The 25813-nt window shown below is 42.1% G+C and overlaps 1 protein-coding gene across 3 annotated transcripts; it reads right to left on the bottom strand.

Annotated features, from left to right (window-relative positions):
* Positions 1-1654: 1654 nt before the first annotated feature.
* Positions 1655-25374, bottom strand: LOC133121627 (nuclear factor NF-kappa-B p100 subunit-like). Of its 3 annotated transcripts, XM_061230934.1 has the most exons (24): positions 25155-25374; positions 24559-24608; positions 19231-19267; positions 18600-18666; positions 18370-18410; positions 17606-17704; positions 16535-16686; positions 16294-16406; positions 15060-15218; positions 14307-14411; positions 13575-13663; positions 13284-13422; positions 12044-12172; positions 11321-11500; positions 10874-11015; positions 10538-10652; positions 9888-10095; positions 9191-9360; positions 8411-8513; positions 7738-7946; positions 6432-6507; positions 4554-4717; positions 3879-3990; positions 1655-2787 (listed from the first exon to the last, which is right to left on the bottom strand). In XM_061230934.1, the coding sequence occupies exons 2-24, from the start codon at positions 24573-24575 to the stop codon at positions 2678-2680; spliced, it is 2736 nt and encodes a 911-aa protein (XP_061086918.1). In that variant the 5' UTR covers positions 24576-24608; positions 25155-25374; the 3' UTR covers positions 1655-2677. The 3 variants fall into 3 exon arrangements, with proteins under 3 accessions (XP_061086918.1, XP_061086919.1, XP_061086920.1); XM_061230935.1 differs by lacking the exon at positions 25155-25374 and having other exon boundaries at positions 24559-24737; XM_061230936.1 differs by lacking the exons at positions 19231-19267; positions 24559-24608; positions 25155-25374 and adding an exon at positions 18772-18895.
* Positions 25375-25813: the final 439 nt, after the last annotated feature.

Consider the following 25813-nt stretch of genomic DNA (forward strand, 5'->3'; position numbering starts at 1 on the left):
GACCCACCGCCATATTTGACAGTAAGTCAAGTAAGTATGAGGTGCTTCTCCTTGTATGCATTCCATTTTGCCGCCAAACATGTTGATGGCCAAAACTTTCCATTTTGGTTTCATCTGTCCATAAGTCATAATTCGGTTTGGCAAATGCAAGACGCTTAGTTTTGTTTATTGTGCTGAGTAAGGTCTTTCTGGCACCCTTCCAAATAGTTTGCTGGCATGGAGGTGCCATTGTATGTGTTTTTTAGACTTGATGACCTCAAGATATAACCAATCTCTGCAATTCTTAAACTGAGATCCTTGGTTACTTAAGGCCTCCCTCCTCCTGGCAGGTTTGCACCCATTCCATATGTTTTAAGCCTTTTCATGCATAACCATTTATGTATGTTTTTGTACTCATAAACCAATTTGTGATGGTCAATTACCATCCGGGTCTTCTGAATTGACTTTCTTTGGCTTTTCCCATGTTGATGGATGACACAGAGATTTTGCATGCTTGTTACCACATTGTTATCCTCTAATGAAACGTAGAAAAGTCCCTTTTTTTTCTTTATATAATTGTTAGGGGTGCCAATAATTGGAACCTGTGGTTTTAAGAAGAAATGGGATCACTAAATAAAAAACATTGAAACATGAGAGTAAATGTATTGAAATAAAAGTAGTTTTCACATGTGTTTGAACAGAAAATAAACATAATTATCAACCCTTTTTTCTCCATTTTTATTAAGGGTGCCAATAATTCCTCAGCCCACTGTATGTTACTTTTGAATCCTTGTATTAACACTGTGTGCTATAATGTAAATATCATTTGTAGCTTATTCAATCATTTTGCTCATTTTTTCTCTCAACAGTCGTGCATGTGGTACACTAGGTGGCAAAAGTAATGACAGTATTTTCTTAGAAATTCCATCAATGCGATTTAGATAAAAGGTTTTTTTTCCACCAGTGTTAATAGAAAACCCTTATTATACAAATATGCTAATGTGCCTGCTTGTCAGTTTACCGTTAGTGACTGTACCATAGGGAATGTGCATGCATTATGGCTTGTTGTGTAAGTGACTGTGTGGGCAGGTAATTCCTGGGTTTAAGGGTAGTGTAAAAATAAACTAGCTTTGGAGGGAGGAACACATCATTGCTCAGATGGAATAGCACGCTAAGTTGGCTGGCTAATGTTATGCTATGTCAATATAGGGCCAGTTGCAAAACACTGTCACTGCCACCTCCATGCGGGACCAAAATCCATCAGATGGGCCAATCAGAATGATGTTCGTTGCCTGGATGGATAACTAGCTATTGTGCTATCGTGGTAAGCAAGCTATTGGCAGCACAATTGGCCCAAAATTTCCTGCGTCATACCATGTCATCTTATTGAACCAAGGTGATATAATTTCACCATTCCATCTGTATTGACAAAATATAGCCTTAGGCAGCTAACTTAAAGTAAATAATTATTCCATCTGAGGAACATCTGTGTTCTGCCATACTTGACTTTTAATTACGCTTAAATTGTTTTAATAAACATGCCCATACTGAAGCATAGGCATGCTTAAGCCACGATGCCCATACAGTACATTATGGTATAGCAAGTATTGGGTAAGCCGGGTTGTAAGAACTTCAAAATCTCAACAAAACAAGACAAGCACTTAATATCAGAGTATTTGTTTCCTTTGGTTCTTTATTTACAGTATAATTATTAATAACTGACAATTATTATCTCATGAGTTTTTAACACAATGAGCCACAAGGAAAGCCCGGAACAAGACATACTTCTTCACTGTATTCACTACCCAAACTCTATGTAATGCACAGAGATCTAGAAACAGCTGATATAAAGTGGAAGAGAAAACATAGGCAAAAAAAATATATATATATATACAAAACTACTCAATGGACTAAAACAGCTGTCACTTCATATGCTGCTTACGGTATTTTCTAAAAAATAAGCACTAGTAATTACAGTATTACAGAAATTCAGTATTTACCTCTTTATTCTAAGTTTTGCCATTTTTCTTTGGCCTATTCTGTCTTTTTTTTCCACTTGCTAACAATTGCACATTAGAAGGTACTTCAGGAATGTAAAACAAATGATTATTTGTATTATTATTACTATTATTACTACTACAACTAGCCTGTAATACTACCCTGCATGGCAGAAACATTTAACAATGCTATTATTTTTTTTCCTTTTTCTGGTTTTATTTCTGTAATAAGACAGGATGTACAGTACTGCCTCCTACACCTTATTGATATTGTATATGTTCACGTTTATCTACCATTTCCAGCACAGCCCCCACTACCCAATTTTCTTTGGCAATGTATACCCCACCCCCAGCCTACCCAAGTTAACATTTATGTGCTTCTAATTACGCTGGAGACGCTTATCAGAAATAAGCTGCCAGTTCAAACGGATCTGTCCACTTTCACGGTATCTGTCTCTGAAAATGTCACAGACCTCAGCCCATACCCTAACAATGTCATCTGGTATCTACGGCAATCACTGCTATGGCAACGCAAAATCCTCAATCCCTCTCCCTCATGCTAGGAACTGTGAGTTCTCACAGCAGGGGAGAGTGGGGGGGCTGTGAGGGACTGTCACGTGGTCTTTGGAAAGGACCAACTCGTCTGGGGGCTGTCTGAGCTGGGGCCTGATACTTCTCTTGCTGAAATGAAAAAGGGACGGTCAGGCAAGGTGGGCCTCGTTGGTCAGGACCTGGCCAAAATGTGCGTCTCCTTTTCCTTCAGACAGTTCTTCTATTGACTGGCTGCCAAAGCCACTGTCCACTGTGGAGTCTTGAGAGAGGGAAGTAGAAAAAATATATAGTCATAACTCTGAGGGTTAGATTGTGGTTGTTGCCCTGCACAATGTTACACAAGGGTAAGTAAAACTTTACAATAAGGTCACATGAATTGGCATTAACTAATGTAGTTGTTAACATGAATTAATGATTTACAAATGCATTAATTAAGCATGAAATTCACTTTTCATTAGTTAATGTATTTCACAACTGCAAACTAATGTATTAGTAACATGAATATTTATACATTAGCAAACCATAGGATAAACGTACAATTAGTTTAGAATGAACAGTTACATTACTGGTTTTCTCATTCCAACATTAACTAATTGAGTAATTCTAAGCATGTATTCATGATGTACAAATGCATAAAGAAAGCTGAACAACGTTAACATTAGATAATTAACAACCAGATTAGTTCATGCCAATTCATGTAACCTTATTGTAAAGTGTTACCTAGTGTTGACTGTGGAAAAGATAGTGACAAAAAAGGATTTCTATTGTGTACTATAGCAATTTAGATCACTTCCCATTCACTCCTTAGTGAAAACATCAATTGTGGAGCAGATAAATACTGTTATGTCATGATTTAGATAAGATGTGTCATAATGCAGGCAAGTACCCTTATGTCAATGTAAAAAGACTGGTGTCATAGTGCAGTAAGGCAATGTGATGATGCAGACAAGCATGAGTGATGGCATACACTCGCCGAAATAAAGTGACAGTGTAGGTCAATTTTTCTTATTCACGGATCAAATGTCACAAGTACCCAGAAAGTACAGTAATGTTCTCTTTGGGAACAAACGAATACATTTTCCAAGCAAAAAAGGAACAAATTAATCATATATTGCTGGCTAGGGGTACAATTTTATGTACCGCCCCAGCAGCAATCATTTGTACCTTTTCATAGTGTAGCGCAAAAAGAGGCACTGTGGTGTCAATACAAAGGCATGCAGATTAGGCTACTTGAGGGGGCATTAACGGGGCGTTGCTGCAAAAGAGCGTGCATGCTCCGTCAACCTACCTTGTATAAATAACGGTTAATTATGGTTAATAACTGTCAGAGTGCACGCGGCTGAGCCGTACCTGTTGTTTGTATCTTGTCTATCAGCTCTCTCTGTCTCAAGAGCTGCACTCCTTCATTCAGCCCGAGTGACTGCAGTGCCTCCACCAGACCCTCCACTCGACCCCCACCCAACTGCGGAAACACCATCAGACCATATCAGCGCCGGAACTACACACCCAAACCTGTACACAGTTCAGTTGTGTGTGTGTGTGTGTGAGTGAGTGTGTGTGTGTGTGTGTGTGGGGGGGGTTATGATGCATTGTGTGTTCAGAGATGCTCTTCTGCAGACCACTGTTGTAATGTGTGGTTATTTGCGTTACTGTCACCTTTCTGTCAGCTTTGACCAGTCTGGCCCTTCTCCTCTGACGTCTTTCATTAACAACGCGTTTCTGTCTGCAGAACTGCTGCTCACTGAATCTTTTCTTTTTTTTTTGCACCATTCTTTGTAGACTCTAGAGACTAGTGTGTGTGAAAATCCCAGGAGATCAGCAGTTTCTGAGATACTCAAACCACCCAGTCTGCCACCAACAATCATTCCACGGTCAAAGTCACTTAGATCACATTTTTTCCCCATTCTGATGGTTGATGTGAACATTAACTGAAGCTCTACATGATTGTATGCATTGCACTTCTGCCACACAGTAAAGTAAAAATGTTCCTAATAAAGTGCAGACAGACAGAATGAGAGAGCTCACCTTATAGTTCTCCAGCAGGCTCTTGCAGGGAGAGAGGCTCTGCTGGAAGAGGTGGGCCAGTGTTCGCAGACCCAGTTTCTCCGCCAGCCGTCTCCAGCACACGCCTTGCTGGCCCAGGATCTCACTGAGCTTACCCAGGGTCTCGCTGTCCATCAGGGGCACATCTGGGAGGGTCCAGCACACACAGTTAAAGGCCCACACACATATATTTTTTGTGTTTTTCAGCTTTTCATATCATCTTGGAGCTTCGATTTGTGTTCCATACAAATTCAAGTAAAACAAATGCAGCGTGGATATTTTAGGGTCTAATTGCTTTTTTTCCCCGAGCTGTTTGTAAAATTCTCATGTGAGGTGACGTATGTTTTTGCATAATTATCGGATGATGTTGCTAAGTGTTAATCCAGAGAGCTGACCACAGGAGGGCCAGGGGGAATTGGGCTGCAGGGGCAAGGTTAGGGACTTCTCAAAAAAACCTATATCACTGCTCTGCGAAGATTTTGTGGCCATTTTACATACTAAAACCAGGAAGAGAACGCTGACACATGTGGACCTTTACCATAACATCATTATGGGCAGTCATATGTCCATATGAACATTCTCCTAGGAGAGGAGGATTTTCTACATGCAACATTTAATTTCACGTATATTGCACTGAATATGTTTTGTGTTACTGTCCACTTGTAATTAGCCTGGTTATTTGCACTTTCTGTGTTTTGCAGGAATGGACTTTGAAGCTGTTTGGACATTTTGAAAGCATTTGCCACATGAATACATGTACTGTTCTTTTCTTGTCTTCATAAATTACATTGTGTAATTTCAAAAAGCCCCACGTCTTGTGTTTAGCAATGACTCAATGAATTATTCACAAGTGAGAATGATTGATTAAATGCAGCCACGCAATAAGGTTAGTTTTGAGCCATTTAAAATTGTTTCTAATTGCCTGAACGCACAATTAGCAAAGTTATTTCACATTTTCTAACGCTGCTGATTAAGTCAAAAGGCTGTGATGAGGTGCTTTTATAAAACTGATGAAGAACCACTGGTGTAAGAAATCAATGTCGAACCACAATACACATTAGAAAAGTATCATTAAAATTACATTTATTACATAATTAGGTAATATATGCAACAAGCAATCTGCAAACAAAACATTATTGCAGCGCTACAAACTCAAGGTGGGGGAAAACTCTTGAAATCTAACTATGTTTTTTGTGTCACTGCAGGTCAATCGGATATTTGGCTGAGTAAAATGCATTATTTGAAATGTATGACTCATGAGTCATGTCTGAACTGGGCATACAGGCCGTATGGCAGGAGTGTGAGTACTGCAGGGCAGTTCTCAGGAGAGTGGTGTGGCTGGTACATGTGTCAAAATGGAGGGCCGCAATGTCTGCTGGTTTTTGGGTAGTTCTCGGCACCTGTGGTTCATTTGTCACCGACTGGCTAAAGAAACCACACACCTTGCAATTTGAGACACAGTCCTTGTTTTCAAGGCCTTTTCAAGGAAACCACAAAAACCTGCAGACACTGCAGCCCCCTGGGAATTCAGTTTGACACCCCTGCTCTAAGGAGAGGGGTTAATGGAGTATATATTATTAGGAAATGAGGGAGTTCAACATTCAGGTGGACAGTGGTCCTCACTCCTGGTCCTGGAGAGCCGCAGGGTGTGCTGGGTTTTAGTTTTCACCTTAATATCAGCAACTAATTCAGACCCAAGGAATCAGGTGGAGTGAGTTAACTGTGTAATGAACTGCTTTAATTGATCGATTAAGTGCTAAGTAACAACAAAAACTGGCACACCCTGCAGCTCTCCATGGCCAGCAGTGAGGACCCCAGCTGTAGGACAATGCTAAGAGATAAGGGGCGGGTGATTCTTACCCTCCTCCTCTTTCTTTGGGGTCTGGGTGCGGCTTCTTGGGGTGGGAATCTGTGTGCAGTCCAGCATATTTCTCACCTGTGGGCGACAACATGTTACCGACATTAACATCACAAGCCGCTGCACTCTGACACTTCTGTTGTCTGATGAAGGCTTTGTTGAAATGTGTCCAACAAAGTGGTTTTTTTTTGGTAAAATGTGCTTTTACAGTTTCACCCAGCACTTGTCATGTAATAAAATATTGTTTTATTTTCACAGCTGACAAGTGCCTTCGATTACTATTTCTAGTTTTTTATGTCTAGGAATTAGAGAAAAGATACTAGCTCTCACTCCATATAGTGATGATATCATTGAAAATGTTGAAAATGTTGTAGTATTACATTTTTGTTTTATCCATCCTACCTCAACACCTAGCTAGACAGGGAAGGATGGGTTCCCCCTCTATACTCGGGTTCCTCCTGAGGTTTCTTCTTTGTTCTTGCAACTGTTTGAAGGTTTTTCTGCCCATTGGGTAGCCCATTTTTTACCTCCTCTGCTTGCTATTTGGGGGTTCATGCCCTGTGTTTGCCATTTTCTTTTTGTCCTTCTGTTACTATTATTAATTATACATCTATTTAAAATCTCCAATTGCTCATAAGCTTTCATCTTTTCCACAGACAAAGTGTACAAGATTTTTCAGTCTGAGATTAGGAAGCACCATAGTACTGATACAGCCCTTAGCAATGAACATTTTTCTTCTCTCCCGGTCCTACTGGACTAAAATATGTTACTTTCAGAATAACATCCCTTTTGTATACAGTATTTGGGCTTCAGGTACACTGTCTGAAGTGTAGGCTCAATGTCCACCTTTTTAATCAAGCCTACGGTGAAAGCCGTGTGGGAAGAGTGGAACAGGACAGTAGAGTAGAGCAGAGCAGTGGGTGAGCGGATTAGGCAGTGCTGTCACCCTGTTAGTGTATGCGAGTGCTCTGGTTTCTGATCCTACCCCCCTCCCTGACTTCACAGAACATTCCAGAACAACCCTCTTCTGGTTCAAGCCCATGCCACGGCACAACCTGGAGGCCTAGATGCATGGCCTACTGTAGCTCATATTAATATATACTTTGTTGCTTGGCCTGTCTCTATTTTTTAATTTATTTTTATATAATCTGCCCAACCACTATGATTATATACAAAGACACACACAACACACACACAGGCATGTGGTATCTGCACACAGCCTCCCGTGCATAAACACATACACACATGCACAGTCTGGCTCACACGTGTACACACACACGTTTACACCCCTTCACTTGCGTCACTCACCTTCTGTGACTTGGCCAGGTCGAAGGGCGTGTGTCCATGCACCAGCCTCCTGCGGCCATCGCTTGGCTCTAAGTCTGGGTGAAGGTCTGCAGATGGGCAAGTGTCCTTCTCCCCCTCCGCATCTTCATCCTCTTCCTCACAGGAAGACGAGGAAGACGAGGAAGAGCTGAGAAAGAGTGGCTCATCGTTCTCCAGGTTCTTTTGGGCTCCTGAGGGCAAAACGCAGCAGCAAAACATGAAAAACTGTATAATATACCAAGTTACCTTACACTACCTTACACTAACCCAACATACTGTAAGAGCTGACCTCAACAAGCCTACCTACACACCGTCACTGTCAACAAGTACAGTAGATAGCTTTCCTACACACTGAAACTATACAATTATACACTGAATCTACAGTCCACCAGGACTGGCCCACCTACACACCGAATAGCAGCCCATTGAGTAATAGTATATGTATCTAAGGACTGGGCATAATAAAAAATAATAAAAAATTATTCAAAGCGATTTACAGTTAATTAGACTAAGCAGGGGACAATCTCCACTGGAGTAAAGCATGGTTAAGGGCCCTACTCAAGGGCCCAACAGCAGAGCGGATCTTATCGTGGCTACACCTGGGCTTGACCTGCAAACCCTCCGGGTCCCAGTCATTTAGTAGAGATGGTCTTACCGGCGGCTATGAGCACGGAGCAGAGGGTGGGCAAGCCCTGGCAGGCAGCCAGGTGAAGTGGAGTATTCCCCCCAAACGTGCGGGCATTCACATCCGCCTTCAGCTGCGGGCAGAGTAGGAGGAGGATGCTTAGGGCAGTGTCAGTCACAATGAGGAAGTGAGATCAGAGAGGAGCAGTGAGGAGGTGGAAGCACCCCAGAGGTGAGAACAGCGATAATGATTAAGATGAAAGATTTTACAGATAAGCACAGAAAGAGAAACACACAAACAGCCATGTAGAAATGAATATACACCCTGCTGAAAAAACTGCTCAAGCTACGTTTCGAAACAACTGGTAGTTGGTTGACCAATTCAGACCAGCTCCCAGCTTGACATGGTCTGACCAGCTCAAGCTATGTTTTTAAACAGCTGGTAGCTGGGTGAGGAGCTAGCAGGTGAGACAAGCTACCAGCACTAGCTGGTTGACCAGCTCATACCCAGCTAGACCAACTTTATGCCCAGCTTGGTCATGCTGGTTGACCAGCTCATACCCAGCTAGACCAACTTTATGCCCAGCTTGGTCATGCTGGTTGACCAGCTCATACCCAGCTAGACCAGATTATGACCAGCTTGACCAGCTCAAATTTCAAGCTGGGTTTTACAGCAGGGCAGGCTGTCAGTCGGGCATAGAGACAGAAGGAAGAAACAGACAATGCCATCAAGATAGGCCAACAGATACAGACAGATTTGCAACTGACTGACAGAAATAGTTTGATCTGACTATAGGGTAGTAGGACGTACCTTTGTGAGGAGCACACAAGCCACATTGAGGAGGTTCTCCTTCACAGCGAAGTGCAGGGCAGAGCAGCCGCTCTTATAATCGACGGCGTTGATCTCGGCTCCTCCCTCCACCAGCACCCGCAGACAAGGCTCGCCCCCTTTCCGCACGGCCAAGTGGAGAGGGAAAAGTCCTGACAGGGAACAAGACAAACAGTATAACATACAGGCCAGAAACATAATCATATTTAAACATACATACGTGAACTACATAACATACAGGACAGTATGGTAAGATCAGAGCGACACAACCTTGCTCCAGGAGATCTGTTGGTTTTAATTTGGACTCTAATTTGGCACATCAGATTCTACTAAGCAAAGAGAATCTGTTGAATGAGTTGTGCTTTGTTTGAGGTTGAGTGAAAACCTAAAAGATGTTTTCAGAAAAATGTCAAAAATCAGATACAGGCTTGAACCAGAAGGGGGTTAATATCAAAGTCTGTGTCCCTCTCACTGTGGTAATTGTAGTTTTTTGGTATGGCCATGTTAACTCTGCACACCTATGTTACAACCACATGGCCTGTTTTACGTATTTGTGCTAACTCAGCAGGTCTACGTTCCACACATATGCTAACTCTGTGACTCTGCACCTCCCTTTCAGTGCTAACTCTGTGCTCCTGTATCCTTCTGGGAGTATCTGTGGGCGCGCCTCCTTTCTCACCGCTGTAGTCGGCCATGTTGAACAGGTGGGCGTGGCGCTCTCCCAGGCGGGTCAGCAGGATGCGGAGCGTGACCTCATCCCCCAGGGCAGCCGCCAGGTGCACGACCGACCTGCCATCGCGGTCGACCAGAGTGGGGTCCGCCCCTGCCCTCAGCAGGAAGTCCACCACCTTGTGCTGCCTTGTTACCACCGCCAAGTGCAGAGGAGACTGGGAAAATGGAAACATGTCCCTTCACCAGCTCTTAAGATGCCATGCACCTCAGCGTCACATCAACAAGGTACGTGTTTTAAAAATAACCCAACATTTTGATAAGATGTTGTCAAATCAACCTTGGTCATGGGGGTCAATATGACGACAACTAGTGGGGCAGAAATTACCGTGTTGTGATGTCGGTAGTTTGATGAGTACAAAACACTGATCTATTATAGGCAGAAAAGTGGTTGCGTCATCAACAACTCAACGTTGATTAGCCTTGTAGTCGTGACGCAGGTCTAAATTGGGGAGAATACACAACTTGGAGCTGTGAAGAAATATGCTAAGATGATAAATGTCATAAATCTCATTCCCTTCTTGGAGAATTTTGCTTATATTTCCATATCTCAGTCTGTCTTAGGTAAAAGGTACCTTGTCTGGTTTGCATCGTGCTTACCTGGCCCAGGTGGTTACGGGTGTCCAGGACCCTCTGCTGGGGGAAGCGGAGGAGGGTGTGAACCACCTGACCCACCACTGCTGGCTGCTGGTGGATTATGGCTAGATGCAGAGACCTGGGAGAGGAGAGTATGTGAGTATTTGCAATGTAAGCACTGTGAGCCATTTGCAGATTTGATCGGTTAGGTCACCAAATGACCTAACAGATCACGTCAAACCAAAAAAAAGTGGTTGCTTTCTGACGGTTGGTGCAGAACTGAGTCACGGGAAAGGGGGAGCTTTCTGACGGTTGATGCAGAGTTGAGTCACGGGAAAAGGGGAGCGGGAGGGGACTCACGTGTCTCCGTTCTCGTCCTGAACTGTGCACAGGTGTCTCTGGACGGCCAGTAGGAGGCGCACGTCCCCGGTGCGGCAGTAGCTGAGCAGAGCCCCGGCCGTCCGCTGGGCTGTCTGATTGGCCTGACCCTGCAGCGCAGTGGCTGGATGGAGAGGAGGCGGGGTCAACAGTCAAACTAGCTGCTCACCAATACCCTTTGACATCGACACCAAGTCCAATCTTGGTTTTCTTTTCTGGAACATTTAGTGCTACAAACTGGCCAGACTGTCTTCACACCTGACTCCCAGGTAATGGGAGGGTGGAAAACCAGCAGTTCTCAGCCCCCGAGGACCGTGGTTTGATGATCGCTTTCTTATGATTTAGTCCTGGGTTTATATTCTCTAACCAACCCCACCCACCAATCCCTCCAACCTCCTGCCTCAGAAGCTCTTGGATGGACTGCCGTACCGATCTGGCGAAACTGCTGCTGTGTCTGTGGCGTGCCATTGGCCTGCTGCTGATTGGCTAGGGACTCCTGAGGTGGGGGCATTTCTGACATCTGAGCCCCACCCCCACCAAATCCACTTCCAAACTGGCCAAAGTAACTTCCCCCATCCATCTGTGTGTTGAACTGGAAACCCCTATCATCTGTCAGAACAAGATATGCATCAGCTACAGTCTGTCATTAGCATGTCAGTAGGATGTGCCTTTCTCTCATTATTGACAGCATGTACTACAGACTTATTCAGAACCCTGAAAAGCACACAAACCTAGATACAGTCAAATCTCACCTTAACTTAATTTACTTACCAACTATGACAAATACTATGCTCATCGTTTAAAGGTGTACTGTACACAAGAATATATTAAATGTGTAGTCCACAAGTATTTTTGAGGATAGTTCATAAGAATGTGTTTCAATTCCACAGCAGAGCACTATACTTTTTGTTGGTGGATACAGTTAAGATCTGTGAGTGCACTGTGCATTATGGGAGAATAGAGTTAAATGAAACAAGAGCCTGAACAGATGACAGCAGTGGACATTAAAAAGTAATGGATTTTTCCATCCAGTCCACCTTCACCTGTGTTGTGGAATAAATAAACCACATTTGGGTTTGTGAACTTGTGATGAATGTGAATCCTTTAGGAGCTGCATTGGAATAACACAACACCAATTCGGTAACACCTCACCTCCTGCTCCTCCTCCCCCCAAGCCTCCTGCTCCTCTTCCCTGCCCGCTAGCACCCCCAGGAGGCCCCCGCCAGTGGTCGTACATGTGAGGGAGTGGCTTCAGCTTCTTGCGCATCACCTCGTCCTTATCTAAGCAATGAACGGGAACAAAAAAGAACGCTCTGAGACAGAAGAGGTTTCGTGTGAAGTCTAGTCACACACCGTTTGACGTCATGACATTTCTGGAGGAAATCCCAAGAACGGAAAAGCGTTTCATCTCACTACCAGCCTCTGCCTACATATCTACACATCTTACATATCTTCAAAGATGAACAGGAACTATGTGGTATTGTTGAAGGGAAAGATGAATATACACACTTTCATTAGTACCATTATGTGCCAGTAAAAGGTCCAAAAAAATAAATTCCAGGGGAGCGAGCAAGATGAATGTTTGTCCACACTGTTTCAATACTGTACAAGTATATTCATTTCCCGAACACGGAACATGCAGGATATGTGTTTATCATTGCAGATTAGACTGTAGGAGGAGGTGGGTGTGATCCTCCTGCAGCAGTTAAACAGTCACTAGGCTGGTGACAGCCCTGCACAATTTACATAAATCTTGATGAGGAAAAGCAGAAAAAATACTGAATGAAACAGGCAGCAAAGGCAACCCTGTTGAAAAAACCCCCCAGCTCAAACAGCTCTAAACAGCTTGGGTTTGAAACAGCTGGTAGCAGGTTGATCAGCCAGATCGACACGGTTTAGCTGATTTGTCAGTCCAGACCAGCTCCCAGCTTGACATTGTTTGACCGGATGAAGCTATGTTTTGAAACGGGCAAGCTACCAGCACTAGCTGCTTGACCAGCTCATTACCCAGCTATACCAGCTTTATGACCAGCTTGGTCATGCTGGTTGACCAGCTCATACCCAGATAGACCAGCTTATGACCAGCTTGACCAGCTCAATTTTCAAGCTGGTCAAGCTGGCATAACTGGATTTTACAGCAGGGAAGAGCCTACATTATCAGAAAAAAAGTGAAAAATAAATAAATAAATAAAAAAAGGGCCCAAAAAGGTACAGATGCTTCATTCGTTTTTACCAGGGATTTTTGCACAGGGATTCCAATTGGGTCCTATTAAATATAGAAAACCTTGTCCACTGTGAACATGCCACCCCAGACTTTGATTGGCGCAGTCGCATCTAGTCCTAAAATGTCTGTGTACATCTGGCCCTGGCTGTGTTGGTCGAAGGAGCTCACCATGAACCTGAGGCACGTAGGTGAACTGCTTGGGTTCGCTGCAGTCACCCCCGTTCTTCCTCCTCAGCTGCAGGAAGACTTGGACAGAGCGCTCAATCTCCGTGCTGTGGTATCGGGGAGTCTTAAACACGATGGCGTACTGCACAGAGAGGTGGGTGGGGGTGTCACAGAGAGGGGAGAGAGTATCTATTTATAGCTACATTTCAGATCACCCTGGACTTCACACACACCATTGAGGGTACAGCCACGTGAGCACGCGGCACGCACACACACACACACACACACACACACCTGCTTATGAACGTCAGTGGGAGAGAAACATCCGAAGGCTTCCCAGGCATCCTCTTCCTCCTCCTCATAGAAACGAATCTCAATATCGTCTGAGAGACAGGGAGAGCATGTTCATTACAAAATGAACCCAGAAAATGATCAAATATGAAGTGGATGAAGTCCTCATTAAACGGTCAGTAATTTTGATTGTCCAGAAATAAATACGATCAATAGGAGGCTCAAACTCCCTTGTGGATCCGCCTCAAGTGTACTGCCACCTAATGGTAAAAGCCAGATACTGTCATTACTTTGGGGGAGCCAATCATTCAATGAGTAAATGAGTGAGTCAATAATGTAGGCACAGTATCACTTCTTTAGCTGCCTAGTCCTAGACAAGCCATCTTTCAAAAAATGCTCTGTTCTGCTGCCCCCTGCTGGTGTTCATGGGAGATTTTTCCATTTCCAATAGCACCAAAGGTAGACACACTCTCCAGATCGAGAAGTACATTTATTTAACTGTTCATACAGTTTTAAAGTAATGCAGCCACATCCCATTATATTCAGTGGCAACATTCACACTTTCCCACCTTTGGTGTTCTTCTCACTCATCTAAATTGCAATACTGATGACACTGGAATGGCACTCCATCCAGGCATTTGGCAGCACAGCTGCTATTGGCCAAAACCCTTGACTCATAAGCCAATGGGTGTGCTTCACAGTCATTTTCATTATGACCACAGGTTGGCCTCTTACCCTTCTGCACCTTGTCACAGAGCAGGAAGATCTCCTCACCCCCGAGCACAGAGCCGCAGGTCTTATCCATGCGTGTGATCTTCAGGTTGGAGGCGTGGGGCGACTCTGTCGGGGACAGCCAGTGTTAGCATAGCTAAATCTTAAAATGGACAATGTTAGCATAGCAAAACCTTACAATGGCCAGTGTTAGCATAGCGAAACCTTACAATGGCCTGCGTTAGTATAGCTAAACCTTCAATGGCAAGTGTTAGCATAGCTAAATCTTAAAATGGTCAATGTTACCATAGCAAAACCTTACAATGGCCAGTGTTAGCAAAGCGAAACCTTACAGTGGCTACATAGCTAAACCTTTATTATTTAACCTTTATTCATTCAGGAAAATCCCATTGAGATTGAGATCTAATTCAAGAAAGACCTGAATTACATCAAATAAATGAAATAAAATATAACATAAACGCAATCTAAAAATATACAGTGCAATTTAAATAACAAATTACAATAAATGGAATGCAATATTACAATATAATAAAAAAAACAAAAAAAACACTATAACATAAAAGAAAGTAAAAACACATAAAATGCCAAATTAAAGCACCAGCTATTTGTCCAATCCAAATAAGAACATAAATTAAAACAATGACATTCTGTTGAGTGGAGGTTTAAGATCTTGCTTCTCATAACCTTACAATGATACATGGTCATCTAGGTGCAACTAGGGATTAAGATCAAACAATAGTGTTGGTCAAAACTCACTGCTGTCAAAGATGAGGCAGGAGAAGACCGGCTTCAGGGAGAGGGTGTAGCAGGCTTGGCTATCCTGCAGGTAGGCGGTGAACTTCAACCTCACCACATTCAAGTCCATTGACTTCCCCAGCTCTTTTGCCTCATTCAACACCTCCCTCTCCTCTGCACCTGTAAAACAGGTTATGGCCACATACACCTTAGTCATGTATGTTATAGATTTTGGGCGGAAGAAGGAGCCAAAATGCACCAAATGTTTTATGAAACCTTTTAGTTAATTTTTTAGCTGGTTAGTGCTCTTCTCTTTGCCACTTGCCACTGTCTGTTGGGAAGGTAACATTAGAAAGAGTATCGCAGCAGTAATTAACAGACTGGTGAAGAGGGCTAGCATCACTGTTGGTGTGGCACTGGAACCTGTGGAGGTCAGGGTGCAGAGTAGACTCTCCTCATCACCCTGTGCTCCACTGAGAGGTTTATTGAGAAGTTTTTCCCAGCTTGCTGGGATTTTAGCCATACCAGATAAGGGTCTTATTTATATTACTAATTTATTTTCTTAGTAATGTGTTGTAGTCACTCTTTTGCTTCTGACTCTTGCAGTAATTGGTGGGGTGTTTTTTTTGTATTGTCTATAAATATATTGCTGGCTATACAATACAATACATTTTCTTTTTAGGTTTTAATTAAGCATACATGTGGTCCCAGTAGGGGGTTTGAAGGCAACACTTACTGCCATTTTAAGGACCTTCAAGTGTATTATTAATGCAATAAAAAAAGGGAGAAGAAAATGAATACTGCCTTTCTTACTGTGAATTTTGGTCTCAGGATATCAAAGAGATCTGTGCACTTTGGAAAAGGATCACCAACGTCACCAAAATTAGTCACAAGAGTTTCCATTTGGCAGCAACAGCTATGTGAAAGTAAGAGCTTCATGTGATGAGTGTTCTGACACAAAATGGTCCCCATGCTTTTCTCAAGTTGCTGTGGCACAGTAATTTTGGTTTGAGGTAAACCCCCCTAAACTGTAAAACCCTGTTAAGGTTGAAAGTTTAAAAACTTGTCTTCGCCAGAATGCTGAGTTATGGAATAGACCAATATGTGTTGGTGTCACATCAGAAGTCTGAAGAAGCCATTTTGCCAAAACGCTTGTATATTCTGTGCCCCTGCGGCTATAAACAAATAAACAGATGTAAAGGGCATTTGTAGCCTTATTGTCATGTGCAAACCATTTTGGTATCAGAGATCTTACTAGTGAGCTGGCCGCTGCCACATTTCTTCCTCATCCTCTCCTTCCTCAGTCTCTCCGTCAGAACCTCCACCACCCCTTTCTTGGTGACATGGAGAATACTCAGGTTGTTGAACCTTGGCAGAGATGAGTGGGATGGGAACGGGAATGGGAATATGGGGGGGGGGACAAAGTAAAGCTAATTAGAAATGAGAAACAGGGGCAAGAGACTGTAAGAACACTGAATCTCTCGGGCGTCTCTCACTGTGCAGTGAGGTCCTTGGGTCCCACTATGACGCTGCAGGTACCGCTGTCGTCACAGTTCTTGCCCACCAGGCTGTGCGCGTGGACACGCGGGGGGTCTGTGTGGGTCACCAGCTGTACCTCTATCCGGGCGTGGCCCACATGGTTATACACCTGAACGGAGGGGGCAGACACAGGAGGTGCAACCAGTAACCACTCTGCACAGTCACCATTTTGTGTCTCATTTCCTATGACTATTAACCCTTTGTGGTGTGAGACCGTGATCTTCATATTCCTGGTTCGGGGTGTGCTGGTTTTTGCTTTTGCCAATAGCGGCAACCATTTCAGACCCAAGAAACTAGGTGAGGTGAGTTGAGTTGAGTTAACTGAGGAATTAGCTGATTTCATTGTTCAATTAAGTGCTGAGTAACAACAAAAGCCAGCACACTCTGCTGCTCTCCAGGACCAGGAGTGAAGACCACAAATGTCATTAGAATGTTCTAATGCTGATGTAACAATCACTACAGGTCATTGAATGTGTTTTAGAACACTGACAGGAAAAAAATAACATTCCCAAAAAAACCTACTCGTCAAAGGGTTAATGCATAATAATAATATAACAATATGTATTGCTTGAAGGATTTTTGGCAATTCTGTATATGTTATGTGTGCTGAAGATGTAATTGTTTTGGATTCAAATACTTTTCTGCACTTTACTGAGCTTGTTTGGTGTATTAGAACCTATGAAATACTCTCAAGAAGTTCAAACCCCACCTTCTGGTCATTATGGTCGACTGAACTGCATCAGGCAAAATCTATTGAGCACAGAAAAGTACTTGAATCCAAAACAATTATTTATTTGTCCCAGGTCTGGTGCTGAAGTACATGATTAAATGCATTGTATTTTTTTGACAGGCATTTATATATAAGTCAGACAAGCTTTAAAATGAGATTATAGAAACGTAGGTAAAGAAGAAATGTGAATGCGTGACTCTCTGGTCCAGGCCTTAGCAACATGAGTGCCATGTAGAACATATTGTGAGGACATGGGCTGCCAGAGACAAACAGAAAATACAGACAGACAGAAGCTCACCTTTACGGTGGGGTACGTCTTCTTATTCTTTTCGCTGGAGGCTCCAGGCAGGCCTCCATGGGAGGGGCCTTCACACTTGTATCGAAAACGGAAGCCTCTCTATAGGAAAGGGAGAACCAGTGATTGGAGGAGCCGGGTGTGTCAACAGGACAAACCCCTCCCAATCTGAAGCCTAGAGCAAGGACACACCACCCACATACTCAAGCCTAGAGCCTCACATATTCGGCAATCACTGCTGAATAAAGCTCAAGCTATGTTTTGAAACAGCTAGTAGCTGATTGACCAGCTCACATCAGCTCCCAGTTCAACATGGCTTAGCCGGTTGACCACTTCAGACAAGCTCCCATCTTGACATGGTCTGACCAGCTCAAGCTATGTTTTGAAACAGCTAGTGGCTGGTTGACCAGCTACCAACTCAGACAAGCTACCAGCACTAGCTGGTTGACCAGCTCATATCCAGCTAGACCAGCTTGACCAACTAAATAGTTAAGCTGGTGTAGCTGACATAGCTGGTTTCTACAGCAGGGATACCATATGAGGGAGAGAAATGAATGATATTGCCAACAGCTTAACATCCATCACTGGTTAAATTAATTCAACCCAGACTTTGTAACAGACATGAAAAAACTCATCACAGCCAAGCTATCTGGACAGACAGATATGACTCCAGGTACATAGAAACACACCTTCATTTTATTTTTGGGTTTCTTTAAATTCTATGAATGCGCTTCTCGAATGCAATGGTATAAGTGAGCAACACTCACCTGTTTTGGTTCCTCAATGATCTGAATGTAGGGCCCATGTTCTGAAATAGTAATAATAGTAAGAATAATAACGAGAATAAGAAGAACAAGAACAAGTATAAGTAGAAGATGAAGACGAGAAGAAGAAGAAGAATTAAAAACCCTTTAATGTGTATTTGAACCAAGCCTGAAATCCAGTCATACCAGCGTATTGTAGTGAGCGTTCACACAGGGTTATGCAGGTTTCTTACCTGTCTCCAGGTAAGGCTCGGTCTTCACAGTAGCAGGGTCCATGTCATACAGTATGCCTGACATTATCTGTCGAAGGAGGGCAATAATGTGAACGAATGATGAGGATCACATCTAAGCCACAGCCTCCATCAAGCCCGTGGCTTCCATACATTTCAGACATACCCAGCATACCAGAGTTCTTTCTGTTCCTGCCTTCAGAATCAGGAATTTAGGCAAGTTTCATAGCATCCCATTCTCAAGGCTACCACAGCCAGTTTCCATTCATTTCCCTGACACTTCATTTCCCTGGAACATTTTCATAATAAAGGTAACAGATTAAACCATATTTAAAATGATTAGACCTAACCCTGTTGCACAAATTGTTTGAGGAGCAGCAATAAAGTTCTCCTTACTCAACAGAATAATATTTGCCTGTCTGAAAAGAACACAAGAAAGTTGTGATTGATGAGAACAGGTTGCTCGGCCTGTATTGACTTCTCATAATTTTTCCTATGGCCGATTTTTCCTATAACTGTATACTTTTTCTTCTGTGAAAACAAATAAGTTACTGTCGACAACATGAGGAGTTCTGATGCACTATTCATCACAGTCCTTTAAATTGCAGTACAGCAGTATAAAAATATGTATTACCTCATGGTCCAAGAAACCAAAAGGAGTCTCATCCATCCTAAAGGGAAAAAAAAAATATAATAAAAATCTAGCTAACTAAAACAAAACACGTTCACATTTTTTCTTCAATGGCACAGCAAAAAACTAAAAGACAAATTCTTATAAAAAATACTTCACGAGAGGCTAATAGGACCTGGAATGAAAACAAACCAAAATATACCTTCTGCACTGTAGAAATGTCTGCATATGCTGTGTTTGTCTCAGAATCAACAATTGAAGCCCAATGCAATTGAAGCCCAATGCAATTCAAAGGAAATTAAATAATGATATCCATCAACTGCCAAACTCACTTTTCAGCGTTTGTTTAATAAACATTTCAATCATATAGCCACACACTTATCTGGAGCCATTGAAAAAGCACATACAGTAAGCATTGTTTCAGAGGTCAAAACACAATTGACATGCTCAGAACCAGTAACCATATGTTATGTGCTCGGCTCTGCTGAGAAGTTTATATGATCAGCTATCGCGATTAATATATTCAAGCTATCTAGACGATTGAAAAGGGAGAGTTTCGGAGAGTTTCACTCTGACTTTGTGTGGGGCAGCACTGCACGCTGCAATCCAGGAAGCAAGCCAGAGAGAGGAAAGTCCCAAGAATACCAGAAAAGCCTCACACGTACTCTCACACAGGTATAAACACGAACACATGCGCACACTCGCCCACAAATACAAACACACAGAGTTGCCAACTTTGAGGGCTGTCTTGGCATGAGATTAAATGCTCCCTTCTGAAATAAATCACATTTTTAGCGTGAGATGTGATCTCTCTGTAAAGAAATCACAAAGTGTGACGATGTGAGACAGAGGCTGAAAGCATCTCACGCCAAAGGCATGCTAGTTGGCAACTCTGAACACATGCACTGCACAGGTAGAAACACAAACACATGCACTCACTGACACCAAAGTACAAACACACACAAGATTCAGGTTCTTTATTAAATTATCTGCCGTCAAAATGTCAAATGTATTATTTACCTCCATGGTGAGAGCTATTCTATGTGTTCAGAGTTTGCAGCTTTGTACTAAAGGCACTTTGAGTCAAGCACTGTCTCACACACTTTCCATGCTTCACTGAGGTTCAGAGAGTCAGGGATGTACAAGCTACCTGCATCACCGTAAGCTTTGGTAGAACTTACATATTTACATAGAGTATGTATATATTTAGGAATTTAGGTGCAGGATGGAATCACTAACCTGTAAAAACAGGTGGTTAGGGGAGGGACCTCTCTTCCTTAGTCACCTCATGAGGAAATGAAATCTGAAGCTCTCAAGATTTACCAGAAAGGTCAGTAAGATAACAATCTGACCTACATCATCAGTACAGAGACTCATGAGAAAGAGACAAAGAGATAAAAGAGAGAAAGGGAGGGGAGCTGGGGAGAAGATGAGCACAGTAAAGGTGGGTGAAGAGGCGTCTATATGAAAGTCGAGTGCACTTTCCGCCCTGGCCTCAGGAGGGTGTCTGCAGCTCTGTGACTCTGCGAGAGCCCCTACAGGGAGTTTTCTATGGGATTTTTTTTTTCACTCTGTGCTATTGATAGTATTGACAAAATAATTCCCCAAACTAAAATGAGACAAGCAACCAATCTCCCCCACCTACCTACAAATATTACATTAGAGCAGGGGTCGGCAACCCTGGTCCTGGAGAGCCGCAGGGTATGCTGGCTTTCGTCTCCACCTTAAAATAAGCAACCGATTCAGACCCAAGAAACCAGGTGAGGTGAGTTAACTGTGCAATCAACGGCTTTCATTGATCAATTAATGCCAAGTAACAACGAAAGCCAGCACACCCTGCGGCTCTCCAGGACCAGGGTTGCCGACCCCTGCATTAGAGGTAACAAGGAGGTTTTACATTCTTAAGTCATCTGCTAACCCCAATGCAGGTGGTTTTCTGTAACAGGGCAACAGCTCAAATCATATATTCACCTATAGTCACCTTGTCATACACGGTCCGTACCATCTCTTCAAACTTAGTTACCTGTTATTGAAACTGAATCGGAAGCTGTCTCAAATTAGATTACAAAAATTACAAATTAAATTCTACCGGCCACCAAAATAAGGGGAAAATGTCAGCACAATTTACAAGAATATAATTCCATAAAACTTTCAGGATGCCTGAATGACATGTTTATAAACAATGCTCTATGTAGGGTGACTTAAGTCATGCTGAGTAAAATCGTGTTCCTATAGAGCACGTGATACAAGGACTTAAACTCTCTGCAGTCTAGATGAAGCCCGGATTTTACATCAACCTCTAGCCACTCCAGCTGATGTTATTGCTTATGCTTATGATTCATGAAATTATAGGGGTAGTTCACCCAAAAATGAAAGTAAAGTACGTTCCCACGTTCCCAGAGTACTGCCTTGATAGCAGAAGTTGATCTGCTGAAGCACACTAGTATTCTGGAGTTCCTATATTGTCTTGGTATAATTTTGTTAACTATAGTTCACAGCTGGCTAAACACTTGTTTCGATATGCAAGCCTGACAATTTGCACCCCGAATACAGGTGTGCTTCAGTGGATCAACTTCTGCTTGCGAGGAGACAGTTGAGTCCAGGCAATAGAACAAATAGTTCTGGATTAAAATGTGCATTTTTGAGTTCTGTTGATGTTCATGAGTAACTATACAGGCATATATAATTGCTGTTGGGTTTTTAGAAATGTCATTCATTACCAGAAAAACGTCCATGGAGGTCCATTATATCACGGAGATCTGCGTCTAAAAATCTTTAACATTCGTCACATTTCAACAACTATCTGGAGGGATAGATAGTACTCTGGGGAAGCATACTTCAATTTCATTTTTGGGTGAACTGCCCCTTTACAAGATTCCAGTCATAATGAGCTTGGTGTTATCCAACAAATTGCTGTCTAAAGTGAATGGCATTGGATTCCAACAACTCAAATGATGTAAAGAGCAATCTCAAGAATGAATCAGCTTATGTTCCAGTACCTACCTATAGTGTAATGTACACAGAGAGGTTTGGGAAATCGGGCAAGGCTATATGGTCTTAACCAATGGTAAACAACACGATTGCCATCCCTCTAACCAGGGACTTGCTGAGGCAATGCTCAACCCAAGTTACATCAGAAAGAGCCCACATGGCAAGTCCATTACTTTGGCCAAACTTTGACCCCAAAATAAAACCCACATAAAACATCGATTTATGTTACTGTTACTGTCCTCTATTCCAGGAAAAAATAAACAAAGAAGGCACAGTAAAAGTTACCAGTAGACTACCTAAAACATAATGAACAGGCTCATTTGGGTTGAGAGATTCAGAGCATGCTTTTATTTCCACAAATGTCTTTAATGACAGTCTTTCTGTGAATTAGGTGTTCTGTGCGTGGAGCACGTAATGTTTGAACTTCAAAAGAAATTTAGTTGGAGCTTTGAAGCATTATCTAATTCTGTCTACTGTCTTTGTTTCTTTTTTCCTGGTTCATCTGCCCCTCCTGCTCATGAACTCATGGATGCTCCAACTGGGTCCCCCGCTCTGAGGTCCTGGACCACTGCAGCCCTGCTCCTCCCCCGGTTCATCCCCACGCTTCCATGAATCCCGAAGCTACAGATATAACCCCCCGCCCCTATGAACTGCACACTTTATATCCCTTAATGTGAACGTTCTACCTTACTTGCTAGTTTAATACCTCAACTGTTACCAAATAAACCTATAGGCCAATGGAGAAGAATTCCTCTCGAGATTTCTTCCCATCGGGGAGTTTTTCTTGCCACTGTTTCACAGTTTTTCTCCCTTTGTTACCTCTTACTATCTGGGGGCTTAGAGCTGGAATTTCCCTTCTGTCATTCTATAAAGACAGTTTGTTGTGAAAAGCACTATACAAATACAATTTAATTGATTTGAACTTTGTGTTGCAGAACTGAAGACATCATACAAGCTTCAAACTATTTTGTTGACAGCACATGCAGTCCTTTGATTAGTAACCCAGACCCTCTAACCTTATATCATGCCTTAAAATAGACTTTTCTAAGTGACCGGGAAGGCTCCAATTCATAACCAGCATCAGTATCCAGATTTTGGTCTGCCCAGGGTTTCTGCATTATCAGTCAACACACATACACATTCAAACACACGGAAATGATATAATGTGCTAAGAAACAAAACACCATGATAAGGAGATTCTACATTATAATATATAATGAATATGCATTATATTCTGTGAACAAAAATGAAAAATAAATAGACATTTGCCAAAGCTTCAGAAAGCATGCCCCATTATAAACAAGAAACAAATGTGAAATAAATGCGCCAAGTGCCGTCATGGAAAAATGAATGCATAATCTACATAATAGGCAGGAAAATAAAAATGCTTTACTCTAATTTAGAGAGATTTAAGGGAGCTAAACCAAAGCCAAACTAAATAACATAACTAATTGTGCATAAAAAAAGAAAAAGGAAAATGTATAACCCATTACATCATAATCATCATAATTTACCATAAGAGTGGTAAAGTATCTTAATGCTATTATATACACTTAGGAAGACCTGTAAACCAGCTTCTTAATGCAAATATTTAATCAGCCAATCATGTGGCAGCAACTAAATGCATAAAAGCATGTAGACGTGGTCAAAAGGTTCAGCTGCTTTTCAGACCAAATGTCAGAATGGGGAAGAAAAGTGACTTTGACCGTGGAATGATTGTTGGTGCCAAACAGGGTGGTTTGGGTATCTCAGAAACTATCTCAGAGCCCAGCTAACAGGGAACATTCAGAGAACATTCAGTAATGTTTTCTAGGTTCTAAGGTTTCACTGTAACATTACAGAAAATAAAAAAAATCCTGGAAATATGTGATGTAATAATATTATTTTACTTGATCATATTTTTAGAATGATCCCCAGATAATGATCCTGCAATGTTCTGGAAACTGATTTAAGAAAGTTTTGCTTCACAGTTTTTAGAACTTTGCTCACAGGATGTTCCCCAGTTGCACAAAAAATAACATTCAGAAAATTTCCAGGTAACCTACAATTAGGTTCATTATGGTCTGGCAAATTTGTGAGAGCGCTAAGAAACGTTAGATAAAAACGCTCTAAGAACGGCCAGAAAACGTTACAAAAAAAAACGTTCTGGGAATGAAAACTAACCTTCAAGAGTGTAAGATTGTTAGCTGGGATTTCACATAAGTAGCCGATTATGGTCACTGCTGTAGCTATTCTGTCATATTGTCAGAATGTTTCCAAAAGGAAAGAAAGTTTCAGAAAGACTAGTCACCCAATGCAAAGACGTATCGCTACCGCAATGTTATATTAAGTTGCACATACCCCCGTGGTCCAGACATGGTCGAAGAAAAACGTCCAGCGCCTGTTTTCTCCTATGAAGTATGCAGCAAATAAGAGTCAGTTTTCATTAAAGAGCATTTCTATCAACATATCCCTGTATACCCACGCGTTAATAACAGTTATGTCAGCCACGTTTCCGGTCCAAGATGTAGGCTTCTAGAACTGTAGACTGCGTCAGAATACTCCCTAGGGACTTTCTTTACCCGATTACATCATTTTATTTTAGATGTGCAATTTTGGAACGTTTTAAATGAAACATTTCATGCAACAAGCTCTGCCTTTACAACCATGTCTTTCCTAGCCTTCGAATTAATCGAGGACAATGTCCGTGCATACTGTAAATAGAAACCATATCATACGAATGCTCAACCGAATGATAAGTCTCATATATTGTCATAAAGCATATAGACCTATTTTCTACATTTGCGGATTCATTCGGCTACCAATAATTTCCTCTGTGATATATGTTCGCCAGGTATATTTATTGCGTAGCCTTCAGCAACATTATACTTCCAGTAATGACAGCTGGAGCCGGTAAGTGCATTTTACGTGGGACCTAGTTCTAACAATACTCTTACCTTAAGAAGCCCTTTCGGTCAATCGAAATTATTTTCGTTTAATTCGAAAAATTATATTCCAATATTTCCGCATGCATAAACAGTCTTCACAGACAACTCAATCCTAGTTTTGTTCCAGTAATTATTTTTCTACTGAACTTCAGTTTATTTCCGGTAGCCTACACAACACACCAGTTCAACGGCTTACCCTTAATATTATTGACTACACTGGGGTAAAGAGAAACGGAAAGTCCCCGGATCAGAGGGGAATTCCGGAGACGCTAATCCCTACCGCCCTATCTACTGTTGAGGGAACAATATCTGCATTTTCTACACCCGCCTTCCCTGTAAAATACTTTCGTTGGGGCTAGGCACGATGGGAACTGACATGTAAAGTCTTACGCCTCAAATTTGCCAGGCAAGCTATATATCTTAACATTAAATCCTTTGAATCGGTACCTACAATAAAACATAAAAATGGATGTAGGCCTACAGAAACAAGTAGGCATGAAATAAATTAACCAATAAATCTGACTGCGATTATTGCTAATAAGGGGTTGTACTGTATTCACAATAAGTGTTTTACCCACAAGGATAGAAAGCAAAATATGAATAACTGGACATCGTTACAGTCCACTAAATATGCAATGAGTCAACTAAAGATTCAGCTATGTCACAAT

Source organism: Conger conger, chromosome 2, assembly GCF_963514075.1.
Source record: "Conger conger chromosome 2, fConCon1.1, whole genome shotgun sequence".
Taxonomy (NCBI): domain Eukaryota; kingdom Metazoa; phylum Chordata; class Actinopteri; order Anguilliformes; family Congridae; genus Conger; species Conger conger.